The sequence below is a fragment of the Phyllobates terribilis genome, unplaced genomic scaffold, assembly GCF_046119375.1.
Source record: "Phyllobates terribilis strain yellow unplaced genomic scaffold, ASM4611937v1 Scaffold_9__5_contigs__length_417890890, whole genome shotgun sequence".
NCBI lineage: Eukaryota > Metazoa > Chordata > Amphibia > Anura > Dendrobatidae > Phyllobates > Phyllobates terribilis.
The window spans coordinates 52,847,037-52,863,713 of record NW_027362769.1 but is presented as its reverse complement, the minus strand read 5'-3'; the positions used below and the strand labels follow the sequence as shown (position 1 = coordinate 52,863,713).

At 45.0% G+C, this 16,677-nt stretch overlaps 1 protein-coding gene across 3 annotated transcripts in view; it reads left to right on the top strand.

Moving 5' to 3' along the window:
* Nucleotides 1-16,677, top strand: part of ICA1L (islet cell autoantigen 1 like) — a 62,105-nt gene that overhangs the window by 20,069 nt on the left and 25,359 nt on the right. For all 3 annotated transcript variants that reach the window (XM_073645610.1, XM_073645609.1, XM_073645608.1), the window contains 5 exons: nt 7,547-7,745; nt 8,021-8,146; nt 9,049-9,147; nt 10,703-10,782; nt 13,699-13,748. In XM_073645610.1, coding sequence (XP_073501711.1) covers nt 7,547-7,745; nt 8,021-8,146; nt 9,049-9,147; nt 10,703-10,782; nt 13,699-13,748 — 554 coding nt within the window. The remainder of the gene's footprint in view (nt 1-7,546; nt 7,746-8,020; nt 8,147-9,048; nt 9,148-10,702; nt 10,783-13,698; nt 13,749-16,677) is intronic.

Here is a 16,677-nt window from a genome sequence, read left to right as displayed (position 1 = left end):
CACTTTGCAAATTATATTTATCAACATAAATGTTGAATGGGCTGTAAAAAGGTTTAAACAACAAAAAAATTCTCAACTGTTCACATTTAAAATCCATTATCACTATAGCACCAATGCTATTATAGCCCTCTTCAGTCTTTTTTGCTTTATGCCAGATTTTTTCTGGCATAAAACAATTTGAAATATCGCATATTTTTGCGCAAGTTAAAGTTGCACAAAAATGTTACAACTGTGGTGTTTTTACACCAGTCCCGGCTAGCTCTGCCAAAGTGGTCAGCGCTTGGGTGAGAAAGGCTGTGATCTGCAAATTCATCAAAATATACTCCACTTTAAAGGCGTAGATTACACCAGAAATGTACTTCAATTCTTGACTGGAGTAAGATTTCTGGCGGAGGCACTTAGCAGTTGTGAAATGCGCCTAATTCATTAACAGTCATGCGCATTATAATGACTTAGGCGCATCTTTACTCCAGCAGTGCCTTCATTAAGACTGGCATGCACAATGCCAACTTTAAAGGTGTTGTCCGGTCCAAATCGATAAGTCTGCAGTCAATCTGTGTGACTACAGACTTATGAATCTTCCCCCAGCGCTCGCAGTCGGCCATACCCACTGGACGCCCAAGTCGCTAGTCGGGGCGCAGCCTTGCTCTATACAAGTGTAAGGAGCAAAACCGCGCCCACTGGTCAGGCCCTGGCCGGGATTATGTATAATGCATACATACCCTCTGGTCCCGGCTCAGAAACCGGCGAATCCCCGCAAGGCATAGTGAATGCGCTGGGGGGATTCATAAGTCTGCAGACAAACAGAGTGACTGCAGACTTATCGATTTGGATCGGACAACCCTTTTAGTGAATCGGGCCCTATTTGTGTGTTTTCTTTTCTCTATCGCTTCATTGGGGGACACAGGACCATTGTTGTATGCTGCTGTCGCTAGGAGGTTGACACTATGCAAAAAAAGGAAAATGGCTCCTCCTCCGCAGTATGCACCCACCTACAGGCGCCAAGCTCACCAGTTTAAGCTTAGTGTCTGTAGGAGGTAGACCTGGATCCTACCGATCCAAAACTGTTGTGTTTTATTAATGTTTGTTTTTTCTCTTTCAGATACAGCTCTTCAGGCTAACAGGGCACATTGCTTCCCCTGTTAACCCACTAGCGACCGAGAGAGCATTGTGGCTACCCCCACATCGCCCACTCTCGGACCCGCTGGGCAGGACTTATCCCCTGTCACCTTAGGGTGTCTCAGGGTGATAACGGTGGCCAGTCCTAGCCTGTTCCCCACCCCAGCCCCCTCCTCAGAGCGGCCTGGGAGGGAGACGGTGGTCCCTGCGGGTGACCTTCCCCCAGTTTTCTGGGGTTGACACAGTCTCCTGCACTGTCCAGGACTGGACAGTGCGGGAAGGAGGAAAAGCCAGGATCCCCCCCTATCCAGGAAGGCATCCTGAGACCATCCTCAGGAGGTGAAAGGAACGGACGATTACCAGACCCTGCCTTTCAGCTGCCTTCCGCGGACCTATCACGGGGGACCTCTCAAGCCCACCCCCTTTCCCATCTGCCTATCGGAGCCTCGCGCGCTCCATCATCAACGAGCGTCCTCTGCACCGACGCCATCACTCTGCCGCATGCAGCTCCCTACTCCGGCGGCACCTACTGCGACCCACTCCAACCTCACCTTCGGAGCCTTCAGGGGGACACGGGACCGCTTCTCTGCAGGATCGGGTAGGGTCTGTCCTGACACAAGGTCCCCATCCCTCCCTGCTCACAATGCTCCCCTCTGCAGTATCCCTGCTCTGGCACATATGCCCAAACCCAGGGAGCCCTCAGTCCGTCCCTCTCACATTGTCACATACTACGCCTGTGCTCTTTGCGGTACTAAGTGGCCCGCGGGTCTCACTACGGCCTTCTGCTCGACCTGCAAACCTTCCGCCATGCTTGCACCCCAAGATCCCCAAGATCCCCCCGCCGCTCAGGATGTGGTAACGCCCTCCCCTCCGGAGTGGGCTGTTGCTATGTCACAGTCTGTCTCTGACCTCACCAAGGTTTCTCAATCTCTGGTGCAGGTCTTGGAACGCTTGCCAGAACGTTTGCCTATGTTATCCACGGCCACCAGCGCTCCGAACGTCCCCACTGACGATTCGCAAGCAACCCTGCCCCCTCCTCTCAGGGGAAGATGGATGGCACGTTCTCAGAAACGGATTCACGCAAGCTCATCCTCCAGCTCTCCAGACTCCAAGATGCTCCTTGTGTCTCACACCTCCTCCCCGGAGGTCGCCCCGGGATCTGACTCTGCTTTAGATTCAGACTCTGGTTCTGACTGACCAGTATTCCAAGGTCCAGGACATGATAGTCAGCCTTATAACGGCTGTCAATCAGACTCTGCATGTTACAGAAGACGAGAGCCCGTCCCGGGACTACTCAGTTTCCTTCAAAAAGATTAAGCGTCCCACACGCACTTTTTCTAACCATGCAGAATTTGACAGCGTTTTTCAAAAGCAGTGGGAGCATCCAGAAAAGCGCTTTACAGGAAAGAAACAGTTAAACGTCCTATACCCATTTAACCACGACCTTGTCAGCAAATGGACGGAGTCACCATCTGTGGATCCTCCCGTCTCTCTCCTTTCCGCCAAGACGGTACTGTCTCTTCCGGATGGTTCCTCCCTTAAGGATACCACGGATAGACAAGTTGAGGCCCTCTCTAAGTCAGCCTTTGAGGCTGCAGGCACCTCTCTTTGCCCTTCCTTCGCCTCAACTTGGGTATCAAAGGCGGTGTCCGCATGGGCCAAACAACTCAGACAGGGCATCCTAGCAGGGGCCTCCCCGGACGATCTGGCCGACTTAGCTGATCAAATCGGCCATGCCGGGAAATATCTGCTTACGGCGTTCTTCGACTCCGCTGCATGCTCAGCCTGGGTTTCCAGTAATCTCGTTGCCTTACGCAGAATTCTTTGGCTTAAAGCCTGGAACACCGACCCGGCTTCCAAAAGATCTCTAACTAATCTTCCTTTTCAAGGCTCCAGGCTGTTTGGCTCCAAGCTAGATCAGATCATCTCTGATGCTACTGGGGGCAAGAGCACCTCCCTCCCCCAGCCCAGACCCAAGCGCCCTTTTCCTAGGAGATGCCCCCTTCAGTTCTGGTCCTTTCGTCAGTTCGCTCAACCGAACCCCTCCTCTCAACAAGACCGTACTCCAGCACAGCGGGACAGTCGTAAACCCTCCTTTAGGCCCACGCCTAACTGGCGCCCAAAGAGTCGCTCCTCCAAGTCCTCTGGATCACGATCTCGATCCAACAGGTTTTCCTCAACATGACGGGTCACTCCCACCTGGGACTTCTCCCAGGGTGGGCGGCCGTCTCCTTCTGTTCACAGATTCTTGGCTCCCGGCAATAGAGGATGCCTGGGTCAAAGAAATTGTGACTTCCGGCTACAAAATAGAGTTCGATTCCAGCCCACGATCGCGTTTTCTCAGGTCCCGCCCCCCACAACCATCTCTGCTTCCCGGTTTCCTCCAAGCCATCACTTCTCTTCTACGCTCAGGAGTCATAGTCCCGGTTCCCGTTCAGGAAAGGTTTTCCGGTTTTTACTCAAATCTCTTCGTCGTCCCAAAAAAGGACGGCTCACTACGTCCGATTCTGGACCTCAAACAGCTAAACCGACATGTACGCATCTGATTGTTCAGGATGGAGTCCCTCTGGTCGGTAATCGCCTCAATGGAGGCCGGGGAATATCTATGTTCAGTGGACATTCAGGATGCATACCTTCACATCCCAATCTGCGTTTCACATTAGAAGTTCCTACGCTTTTCCTTCAAGAACGCGCATTACCAGTTCACTGCCCTCCCCTTCGGCCTCGCCACAGCCCCCAGGGTTTTCACGAAGGTGATGGCGACAGTTATGGCCATTCTTCGAACAAGGGGAATTGTAATCATACCCTACCTCGACGACCTGTTAATCAAAGGCCCCACGTTCAGGGACTGTCTCCAGAGTCTCCACATCACCTTGAACACTCTCTCCCGGTTAGGCTGGCTGATCAACACGGACAAATCCTCCCTGGTCCCATCCCAACGTTTAACCTTCCTAGGGATGCAGTTCGACACGACCCGTGCCCGGGTCCTCCTTCCAAGGGAAAGGATGAACTCCCTACGACAAGGAATTCACATCCTCTCCGACCCAGGTCCACACTCCCTTCGCCTATGCATGAGTGTCCTGGGAAAGATGGTAGTAGCCATGGAGGCAGTTCCGTTTGCCCAGTTCCATACCCAGTCCCTTCAACTAGCCCTTCTCTCAGCTTGGGACAAGAATCCGTCATCTCTAGATCGACGCATCAAGTTGCCTCGTCAAGTAAGACGGTCGCTAAACTGGTGGTCCCTCCCTTCTTCCTTCAGACCCGGGAGATCATTCCTTCCGCTTCGCTCTCAGGTGGTCACGACCGATGCCAGTCTCATCGGTTGGGGGGCAGTTTTTCTACAACACACGGTCCAAGGCCGGTGGAGTCCCCATGAAGTCTCTCTCCCCATCAACATTCTGGAGATAAGGGCGATTTACCTGGCGTTGCTTCACTGGCAGAAGATCCTGGCACAGCAGTGGCATACATAAACCATCAGGGAGGAACGCGCAGCAAGCCCGTCCTAAAAGAGGTGGCAAGAGTGCTACTTTGGGCCGAGAAGATGGTCCCGGCAATCTCAGCAGTCCACATTCCAGGGATCGACAACTGGGCGGCCGACTTTCTCAGTCGGCAGGGCCTCGCCTCAGGAGAATGGTCTCTCCCTCCCGAAGTGTTTCACCAAATCTGCTTACGGTGGGGCACGCCGGACGTCGACCTCATGGCGTCTCGGTTAAACCACAAGGTTCCGGACTTTGTAGCTCGGTCCCGCGATCCGCTAGCAATCTCCCAGGACGCGTTAGTCATATCATGGTCACAGTTCCAACTGCCCTATCTCTTCCCACCTCTACCTTTGATCCGTCGAGTCATCAAGAAGGTCAAGACAGAGGGAGTACCAGTTCTCCTAGTGGCCCCAGATTGGCCCAGGCACGTCTGGTACGCAGATCTGATAAATCGGCTTGTCGACTCCCCCTGGAGACTACCAGACCGTCCGGACCTCCTCTCTCAGGGTCTTACTCTTCATCAGAGTTCTCGTTCTCTGAATTTAATGGTATGGCCGTTGAGGCCGCGGTGTTGAAGACGGCGGGCTTTACTGACCGTGTCATTCAGACCCTAATTAACGCCAGAAAACCCGCTACCTCACGCATATACCACAGAACTTGGAGAGCCTTTTTTCGTCACTGCGAACAAGATCAGCTAAGTCCTATGTCCTTTTCTTTGCCAGTCATTTTGGCCTTTCTTCAGTCTGGCCTAGAGGCAGGAGTATCTCTCAGCACTCTCAAGGGCCAAGTTTCGGCCTTGTCCATTCTATTCCAACGTAACTTAGCTAGCCGTCCTCAGGTCAGGACCTTTCTACAAGGGGTGGCCCTCCTGGCGCCCACCTATCGCCCTCCAGTGGAACCATGGGACCTTAATATGGTTCTAAGCGTCCTACAGCAGCCTCCGTTTGAACCCATTCAGGACATTCCAGCCTCTCTTTCCTGGAAGGTGGCTTTTCTGGTGGCTGTTACCTCTATTAGAAGGGTCACAGAACTCGCAGCCCTCTCTTGTCGGTCGCCTTTTCTGGTATTCCATCAAGACAAAGTAGTGCTCAGGCCAGTGCCTTCCTTTTTGCCAAAGGTGGTTTCCTCTTTTCACATTAATGAGGACATCGTTTTGCCTTCCTTTTGCCCTGCTCCAGTGCATCCACGGGAGAAGTCCCTGCACAAACTGGACCTGGTCAGAGCTCTACGTGTGTACCTTTCCAGAACGGCCTCCCTTCGGCTCTCGGATGCCCTTTTTGTCATCCCTGAGGGGCATCGCAAGGGTCTCCCTGCTTCCAAGTCAACCATCGCCCGATGGATACGTTCGGCCATCTTGGAGGCACATCGCATCTCGGGCAAATCTCCCCCTCCCGGAGTAAGGGCTCACTCCACCAGGGCGGTGGGGGCCTCTTGGGCGGTCCGCCATCAGGCTTCGGCCTCTCAAATCTGCAAGGCCGCAACGTGGTCTTCTCTTCACACCTTTTCAAGGTTTTACAAGGTCCACACTTATTCTTCGGCTGTCGCCAGTCTTGGACAGAAGGTCCTGCAGGCGGCAGTTGCCGAGGTCTGACCTACTCTGTGACTATCTTCTGTTCTCCCACCCAAGGGACTGCTTTGGGACGTCCCATGGTCCTGTGTCCCCCCAATGAAGCAATAGAGAAAGAGGGATTTTTGGTACTCACCTTAAAATCTCTTTCTTGGAGCCTTCATTGGGGGACACAGCACCCTCCCTGTTTTTGGACATATGTCCTGTTGGCCCTGTTGGGCATCTCATTTAGTTTTTCACAGTTGTGCCCCATTGGGCATTACATAGTTGATTATTTTGTGCTTCTCCTACTGCTCTAGCCACTAATTGGTGAGCTTGGCGCCTGTAGGTGGGTGCATACTGCGGAGGAGGAGCCGTTTTCCTTTTTTTGCATAGTGTCAACCTCCTAGTGACAACAGCATACACCCTTGGTCCTGTGTCCCCCAATGAAGGCTCCAAGAAAGAGATTTTACGGTGAGTACCAAAAATCCCTCTTTTCTTCATTCTGCTTATTTTCTTAAATGTAACCATCATTTTAATTTATATTTTATAAATCAATAGTATACACAAAATAAAGCAACTTTGCATTATATGTTATTAGGGAAATCTGCTTCTTTTTCCACCTGGACTGATCATTCATTTTCAAAAGTCTCGATTTACTGGTAAAATGTGTATTCAGTGAAGCAGACTGTCCCATTACTGAGATGGGAGATGGCAGCTGCTACAGATAAGATTCTATGTATAGGAGGGACAGCTTCTACAGGCAGAGCTCATCCTTTATCCTTCCCCTTCTGCTCTACATCGAATCTCCTCAGTAGCAACAATCTGTCTTCACTGAATACATATAAAATTGACACTTTTGGAAATAACCAGTCCTGGTGAAGACAGAAGCAGGTTTCTCTGATAAGATATATTACAAAGTTTCTTCATGTGTACTATTGATATATAAATGAAAATTAAAAGTATGATTACTGGGAATCTGTCAGCAGGTTTGTGCTATGTAATCTGAGAGCATAATAATATAGAGAAAGAGAGCCTGATTCCAGTGATGTTTCATTTACTAGACTGCTTGGTGTAGCTTTGATAGCATCCATGCTGATCTATGTATAACCCCACCCACACGCCTGATTGGCAGCTTCCTATGTACATTGTCAGCAACCTGCTACAGGGGTGGGGGCGGGGTTACACAGATTAGCTGGACTGCTGTGCACATGAGACCTAGTCAGGCAGAGATAATCTCCTGCTGATAAAACACTGATTGAATTAAGACTACAGTACACAGCCTAGTAAGTGACTACTCCCTGGAATTAGGCTTTCTTGGCCTCTATTATGCTGCTCTCAGATTAAATAGCAAAAACCTCTTGACAGATTCCCATTAAACAAACCTTTTTTGCATTTTCAGGTTAGCCCTATGTGCTCCACTTTCCCGGCTTCAGCAAGAAATGGACACCTTTACTAATCGAGCAGTCTCGGACACCTTATTAACCATCAACCAAATGGAAAAGGCACGGACTGAATACAGAGGAGCTCTGCTATGGATGAAGGATGTATCTCAGGAGCTGGACCCTGACACCTACAAGCAAATGGAGAAATTCAGAAAGGTCAGAAAAGTAGTACGAAAAAGTTGCATCGGAAATCACAAGCTTAGCCAGACATTGCACAGTTGTGGCCACTGAGATGACGGCCCTGGACTGTGACATGAGAATTAGGTTAACCATTGACCGCGGTCTCTATGTGCATAATGTTGTTAGGTAGTTGTGGTTGGACTGTCCACAGAAATGTCATAACTAGATGACTGTAACAGTATAAATCAAATTGTCATGGCTTGTCACAAAACTTAGAGATCTGAGCTCATATTAATGTTCCTTTTCCCCAGGTGCAAATTCAAGTAAGAAATACTAAGAGCCACTTTGATAAGACAAAAATGGATGTATGCCAGAAAGTAGACCTTCTCGGAGCGAGCCGATGTAATTTGTTATCGCATTCACTTGCATCCTATCAGGTACACCATGCAACACCTTGTAACATTTATCTCAATATTCTCTTCAATTTCTTATTTTTTAAGTCATATCTAGTTTTATTGAACAAGCTTTTTCTTTTTCCATTTTTTAAATATACATACAAATCAAAAAAAACAAAACAAATAAAAGTAAACTTGCATGAAGGTCAATAATAGTATAATGACAGCATAAAAAATACATTGGGATACTGCAGTCCTTCTCTTTACTATACCTTCAGAACTTCAAATAAAATATTTCTCTACTATTTCTATCCCTAGAGACTGGAGAAACTCCCTCCAGCCCCATATTTGATTGCTAATGTAAAGGACTATACAAGAAGATTTAGACTAGTGTAGAAGCTTTATGCCACCTTTCTGGCTTAAAGGGACTCTGTCACCAGGTTATTACCTCCTAATTTGAGGGCATCATAACGTAGAGGCAGAGACCCTGATTCCAGGAATATAGCATTTACTAGGCTGCTTAGTGTAGTTTTGATAAAATCACTGTTTTATCAGCAGTAGATTATGACTAGAGGACTAGTAATCCTGCTGCCAGTCTAAAAGCATATTTATGTGCTCTATATAGCTCTGCCCCAACACTGAAAGGTAGCTTTCTGCCTATGCACAGTGTACACAGAGCTGCCAATCAGTGTTGTGGGCGGGGTTATAGAGAGCTCATCATTCAGAGAACAGGTAGATCTGCAGCAGAGAAATCATCGCTTTAATTCCACATCGCTGGAATCAGGGTCCCTGCCCCTAAATCATGCTGCTCTCAGATGGGGTAGGAAAATCTGGTGAAAGATTCCCTGGGTTTAGGGGTTTTCCATATATCAGCTGTTTGTGCCTATGCATGATTATTGTTATGCGGCATTAGCTCATTATATAAATGACTTCTGTTCCTACAGACTACACTTCTGCACTTTTGGATGAAGACGGCACGTCTAATGTCTGAAATTCAGGAGGAGTTTCGAGAGATACTTCCTTATACCCCAGCTTATATGAAGGTTTGTTATATATCTTTTTTGTCTTATACACTGTATGTAAGTTTTATATTATTGCTTTTTAAAACTAACAATGAATGTGTGGCGAATTGTTCACAAGAGATTCATGTTCAATTTGCCTTATCATTTATGGAATCTAGCTACCATTAGAAATGATTACTCTCTTTATTTATTTTGTTAAAGGCATTATGGGAGGGTATGCCTTTATGTATGGGTGTAATTAGTACAGGAAATGCACCATTATTAGGGGTCTTGGTGGGCGCAGGGTTGATCACCTGGGGGGTTCCAGTGCTGTAGCAGAACTACAAAGCATTTCAGAATTTCATGTGAAAAATAGTAAACCTGATAAGTGTTAAACACATTGGGGCAGATTTGCTAATCCTGCCTAATGAAGACAGCGAAAACTTAGACTAGACAGTCTAAAAATGTTCACATTTTATCCCAGCAGCTCATGCCGCGACTGAGACACTTTTGTGTAACTTGTGTGCATTGGCTTTTGGTGAGCTTTGTTTAATCCAATATTTTATGCTAAAATTTTGAACATTGTCAAATTTGAAGACTTGCCCTTCTTAAGTAGCACCCACTTTCCTATATGCCATGCCCACTCGTTGAGTTAACCACAATAAATAAAAGTGATTAAAGTAGTGCAAGGCATGTTTGTAAGCCAGTGCGCAATATAGCCAGAATTTTGGCGCATTTATCTATAACTTCTTCATTGACCGAGAGATCAACAAATCAGATTGTGAATAGGAAGGACACTATGTGACATGAATACCATTTTCAGCATTTGGATAAGTTTGCGAGAGGAGTCCTCATTGATCACTAACTTAATGAGGGTAACCGGCGCCTCTCACTTACAGATCAGGAGCTGAGATCCGCTGATGATGATGACTGCAGTATTTATAGTGCTTGCTGTTGCCATTACTTCAAGCTGTGATTTCCGTACATGCACCAGAAGGATAGCGGCAAATTAAGCCTCCTCCTCAGTCCTGAGCTGTTGTCTGATCCTAGCTGTCCGTACAGCCTCCTCTCCGCAGCAGTTGGACAGATGATGGTGATGTACGGTACCTGCATATATCCACCTGCTGCTGACTGCAGTGCTCAGGGTGGAGGGATTCCCTGTGCTTTATTAGATAAGAATTTATTTTTTGAGCGGTTTATTTGTAAAATTGTATATAGTATGAACAAAAAAGTCAGCTCCCCCACCAATAGATCCGAGGCACGGAGGCTTGCAATGCAACAAGGTAGAAATAGAAAGTAGGAAAAATCCAGCGTCAGGATCCTCTATAAAAACATGTCTTTATTACAAAAGTGTTTTAAAGAGTCACTGCTCACAAGATACAGTGGAAAAGCAAGCACGTTTCAGACGGAGTCTTTAGTTATTGCAATGACTAATGACTCCATCTGAAATTCGATTGCTTTTTCACTTTTGCATTAAAGACGGGTTTTTATAGAGGATCCTGTTGCTGGATGTTTCCTACTTTCTATTATATATAGTACCACTGTCCAGTTAAGGAAGTATGGTTAGAGGTCTTAATTTACACATTTTCTGTTGCAGGCTCCCAAACAAAACTCTGGACAGGATAATGTGCAAAATACAGACAGTTGTGAGGATGATCAATTGGTAGATAATCACGTGTGAGTAGAGACTAGCAGTATATAACATGTACCACTGGATTATCTTATTTGATCTTGGAAACATTCCTAATAAACATGTGGAGGTACCTTTCTGCTTACTTTGGACAGTAGACCTCTCCTTACATGTGAATCGGATACCTACTGTTGAAGAAAACAAGGATTTAACATTCCCAATTTTTCCCATGCCCATCCACTTGAAAATAAGTGCTCTATGTCAATAAAAATGCACATTTGGCCAATCCACAGCAAGCTGTAGAGAATTGTCATACATTCTTAGTCTAGATGATTTGATTAGGACTCCAGCTATGGTGAATCTACAACTTCCAACATTTCGTGACAACATGCTCTGCTGTCAGGGCTTTTTGAGTTGGAGCTTTTTGCAGTTTTACAACAGCTGAAGTGCCGCAGATTGTTGAACCATGATGTATTACAGAGTTATTAATAACTCATCAAGGGCATAGATTTCAGTAAGTCCCATTCATATTAACAGTTGGAGTAATTTTTGCAAATCCACAGTATGTGATTATACCCTAACGATAATGAAATGACTCTGTTCATGTTCATTCTGTCAGTGTCTATTCAGCAAAGCTGACAAATGAGCTGGATAACCCAGGTCATTGTTTCTGCATAAGAGAAAACTAGAATTTTCAATATTCATTTATTGTTGATAGATTTACATAATATGGCATTTTATGGTGATACATTCAATTTGTTATACTATTTAAAAGATACCCTGGGGTAAAAATCTCAGCTGTTGCTATTGGATTAGCTAAGCAGCTCCCCAAACACGGGCAGCTTGAATAATGATTAGGCTACCTAATTATAAATACCCATGTTCCACTCTGAGACATAACAGAGAATACATACTTTAAACAGGGAACCCTGTATGAGATGACTAGTGTCGTAGCAATTTGGAGCAGCTCCATGGGTAGTATATGTCTTGAAGAATTCCTGATCTGTAAATTAAAGAGCTTGTGTGCCTGGCGAACAGAATGCACACACTGCATAGAGTCTGGCACAAAAGTGCCTTGACTTTATTAGACTGAAGCAAGTTTTTATATCCCTTACAATGTATTGTCTCATTATGTTTTGACCTTCGCGACATAGCTGTACGTAGGAATCCAGATGGCAGAGGATGTCCTGTTCTCAGTAATAGTAGAGCAGTCAGCTCACCTGTCCGATGCACAGCTATAATACTCTAAAAGTGATAGCAGTTTTAACCCAAGTGAAAGGCCAGCACTCGTTTCTTCAATAAAACGGTGCTTTACTAATCCAAGAAGGTGATTAAAAACGATGGTCAAACAGCGGTACAAAAACAAATGGCAAAGGGGGGGAAACATACAGGCTAAATGGAATGCGTTTCTCACCTACATGGTCCTTAGTGTGAACCCAGACTAAGCACCATATATGTCAGAATCACTTTCTTGGATTGATAAAGTCCCAATTCATTGATGAAACGAGTGCCTTCCTTTTGCTTGGATTGCCACTGCTATGAGAAATACATTCTTCTGGTTACGCTGGACACTCGTACGCCTTCTAAGCGCCGTTCTGCTCCACCCAGTACTTGACCATCGCTCGGAGTTGCCTTGTTCGGGTTGTGAGTCATTGGGGGACACTGCCGAACTCTGCAGGTATTTGTTTCCACTCTGTCCTGCAGAGATTTGCTTTCCCAGCCCATCACCTGCTAGCAGATGATGTATCAGGCGACTCCACCCTCCATCCCTTACCTGAATGTTGGTTCCTAGCACCTTGTTTAAGCGTATCTCCATATTTTGTCTCCCATTATCAACCCGGCCTGTTTACCTGCTCTGTTTGACTTCTCCATCCCTGACTCCAACTTTTTTCTGTGAACCCATGCTGCCTGCCCCGACCTCAGTTCATCTGACTACGCTTTTGTCTCGCCCTCCTGTACCTTGTACCCGTGCCTCTGACCCTCCGGTCAGCTGCTGCAGATCTGGAGACTGCCCTGAAGCGGCACCTGGTGTCTACCGACAGCCCAGTCTATCCTCGCCATCAGAGGCTCTGGTGAAGCCCTGATGGACACTAAGCCACACTTCTCCAGTATAAGTCCGGCCCGTGGAGCAGTGGGTCCACACCCAACAGCGTTACACCTCTGCAGTCTCTCTTATCAATTTAAAGGCATAAATTGTCCTCACTTTAATTAAAGGCACTAACTCTGGTTTTTGTTACTATTTTTCTACTATACTAGTCTTGCATAGCCAGGCGTCAAAAAGCTGGTGGAGGCCCTATAGATACTGAATCAAATGACAGGTTCCCCTTGAAGGAAACTTGTCACCTTCAGAAAAGCTCTTTCCCTGCAGACATAGGAGTAATCTGCAGGTAAATATAATTTAAATCATGCCTTACTGGGGCAGCAGCTACAGGGAGAAAATTATTTTTTTTTCTCCCTGTGGCTTCTTGCTTACAGTCAACGGGGTTGTGCAGGGAGCTGTTATAGTCACCGCTCACTACACAGTGATCATGCTGTAATCTCTCCCCTGTAGGTCGATTGACAGTTTGCTGTGAGATTGTATGTCTGTATGTGTGTGTGTGAAGAGCGCTCACTGTATATTGAAAAGTGAATGTACTCTCGCTGGACTGCCCTGATAACTGGAAGCAAGCAACTACAAGGAAAAATATAACTTTGTTTTCTCCCTGCTCCAGTAACCAGCCAGGCATAATGTAAACACTATTTATCTGCAGGTTACTACTATATCTGAAGGTAAATAGCCTTTCTGGAGGTGACAGGTTAAATGTGCTGTAAGTAAATTATAGCTGTTCTTTGCCTGTCATTAGTTGCCATGGTTGACAGAAATGAAATGAGGTTTTGAGATGACAGAAGTACTGTCTGCTGGAAAGAATCTTTTTTTATAATATATATCATTTTTTCCTTATTTGCTCTGTTTTAACCCCTAGGCTACTTACATTGCAAGGAGAAACACTAAACAACCCAGAAGCAATATCTGGTGAGTATTTCATTTTAACATTTTTTATTACAGAGTTTCTTGTAAATCGTTCTGATACAGGCAGAAGGACTAATTAGGAGTCATTAATGTTGTTTTAAAATAATTAAACTTTCATGATACATGACACTTCAATATGACATATAATCCAAATTTCTGAGCTACCGTTATAGTTTATGGTCTGTATAGAAGGTTTTATGTCCAGGAATCTGTAAATGGCCTTCGACGAGGGGTATTCTGTGTTTTATATAGTGTTTTTAACCATTATTTTATATATCTATTTTCATTACACTTGACATTTTAACATTATATCCTATACCTCTTCTTATCTCTTTGTAACTAGAATGGTAGCTCAGATATCTGGTAGAAGAACTAATTAGATAGTTTCTAGTGATGAGCGAGTATGTCTCATTAACCCTTTCAGCGAGCACGCTCGAGTGCTCGCCGAGTATTATGGCGTGCTCGGCATTTCTTTTACTGTCGCCGCGGCGGCATGTGTCACGGCTGTTAGACAGATGTGACACAGGCAGGGATTTACTGTTTGACAGGCAATCTCTACATGTGTCTCATCTGTCTAAGAGCCGTGACACATGCCGCGGCGACAGTAAAAGAAATGCCGAGCACTCCAAAATACTCGGCGAGCACTCGAGCGTGCTCGCTGAATGGGTTAATGAGACATACTTGCTCATCACAGCAGTTTTTCATTGAACTACATAACGGTCAAAGTAAGGTATAGATTTATATCATTTAATTTTTGTAGATTAGGAGCTGCATTTGTAATGTTTTATATACAGCGCTATGCAAACGTTTCAGGCGGATGTCGAAAAATTGTTAAGATTTCTTACAAAAATATAAGTGTTAATAGTTTATTCACTTTGCATTTTGTTCATTGGTAACAAACGAGGCATCTAAATCACCTCAATATTTGGCATGACCACCTTTTGTCTTGACAACCGCATCAATTCTTCCAGACACACTTGCAAAAAAAATCAAGAATTTTGTAGGATTAATTCGCTGAGTAACCAATTATTGCACACAAGTGATTATAATTTGCATATGTAGTTTGAAACACATTCATTAAATAAAGCTTAAACAGCTGTGTAGGAGGCTTAAAACTGGGTGCGGAACAGCCAAAATCTGATACAAAGGGTGAGGCTGTGAAAAACAGGTTCATGCCACAGGTCATACACCATGTCAAGTCTGAGCACAGCAACAAGACACAAGGTAGTTATACTGCATCAGCAATGTCTTTTCCAGGCAAAGCAGAGTGGGGTTTCAAGATGTGCTGTTCAGGCTCTCTTGAAGAAGCACCAAGAAATGGGCAAAGTTGATCTCCACTCAGTGTTTGACCAATGAAACTTAGTGCAGCAGATGTAAGACACTTCACATTTCAACATCAGATGATGTCCTGCTGTGCCATCAGTTCAGAAGTGGCAGCAATAATTAAAATCAAGCTGCACCCATCTACTCTTTGGAAAAGTCTGTCCAGAAGTGGACATCATTGAGAAATTGCAGCCAAAAGCCATACCTTGAACAATCAACGTAACTGTGCTTGAAAACATAGGAACTGGGTTGCAGAGAAATGGCAGCAGGTGCTCTGGACTGATGAGTCAAAATGTGATATACTCAGTTGTAACAGAAGGACTGGAGAGCGGTACAATAATATGTGTCTGCATGCGACATTGAGACAGGGTGGTGGAGGTTTCTTGCAAGTTTGGGGGGGGCTGAATTTCATCAAATCGATTTGGGGATTTTGTGAGGATTAACCCGTTTATCCCCCAGGGTGGTTTGCACGTTAATGACCAGGCCAATTTTTACAATTCTGACCACTGTCACTTTATGAGGTAATTACTCTGGAACGCTTCAATGGATCCCGCTGATTCTGAGATTGTTTTTTCGTGACATATTGTACTTCATGATTGTGGTAAAATTTCTTCGATATCACTTGCGTTTATTTTGTGAAAAAAATGGAAATTTGGCGAAAATTTAGAAAATTTTGCAATTTTCAAAATTTGAATTTTTATCCCCTTAATTCAGAGAGTGATGTGACACAAAATAGTTAATAAATAACATTTCCCACATGTTTACTTTACATCAGCACAATTTTGGAGCCAAAATTTTTTTTTGTTAGGAAATTATAAGGGTTAAAAGTTGACCAGCGATTTCTCATTTTTCCAACAAAATTTACAAAACCATTTTTTTAGGGACCACATCACATTTGAAGTCACTTTGAGAGGCCTTTATGACAGAAAATGCCCAAAAGTGACACCATTCTAAAAACTGCAACCTCTTAAAGCCCAGGGCACTGACGCGTATTAATACTTCATGGGCTTTAAAGGGGTTTTCCCACGAACACAAGTTCATTTTAATCAGTAGATCTTGGAATAATAATAATTTCCACAATTGGATGCATTAATAAAATGTTCCTGTGCTGAGATAATCTTATAAATGTGCCCCTGCTGTGTACTGTGTAATGGCTGTGTCTGACCGTACAGGAACATGGTCTGATCATACCACATCTCCTGGGCAGAGGAGGGGGGAAAGAGTATACAGACAGGACAGCACGAGATTGCAGCTGATTCTTTCTTTCTTTGAAGTAAAACATTGTTTAAAAACAGACAGGGAAAAGTTTTACCTTTTAATGTTGTCCTCAATGCTGAGAAATACAGGCAGATACTTATTCATCCTTCAATATCATCAGGGAGGTATCTGATGAGTCAAGCATACCTGCTGAAAGCCAGTGTCTGATACATGCTACCTGTACATCTGCTGTCAGGTTCACTTTAACACTTATATTTTTGAAAGCATTCTTGCTTTACATCTTGTTTTTGCACAGTTCTCTACATGTTGCAGTAATTGCACATTATTCTGGTTACGTGTGAATCCTGAAAATTGTAAAAAACAATTATTTACACCTACATGTTAACAAAGA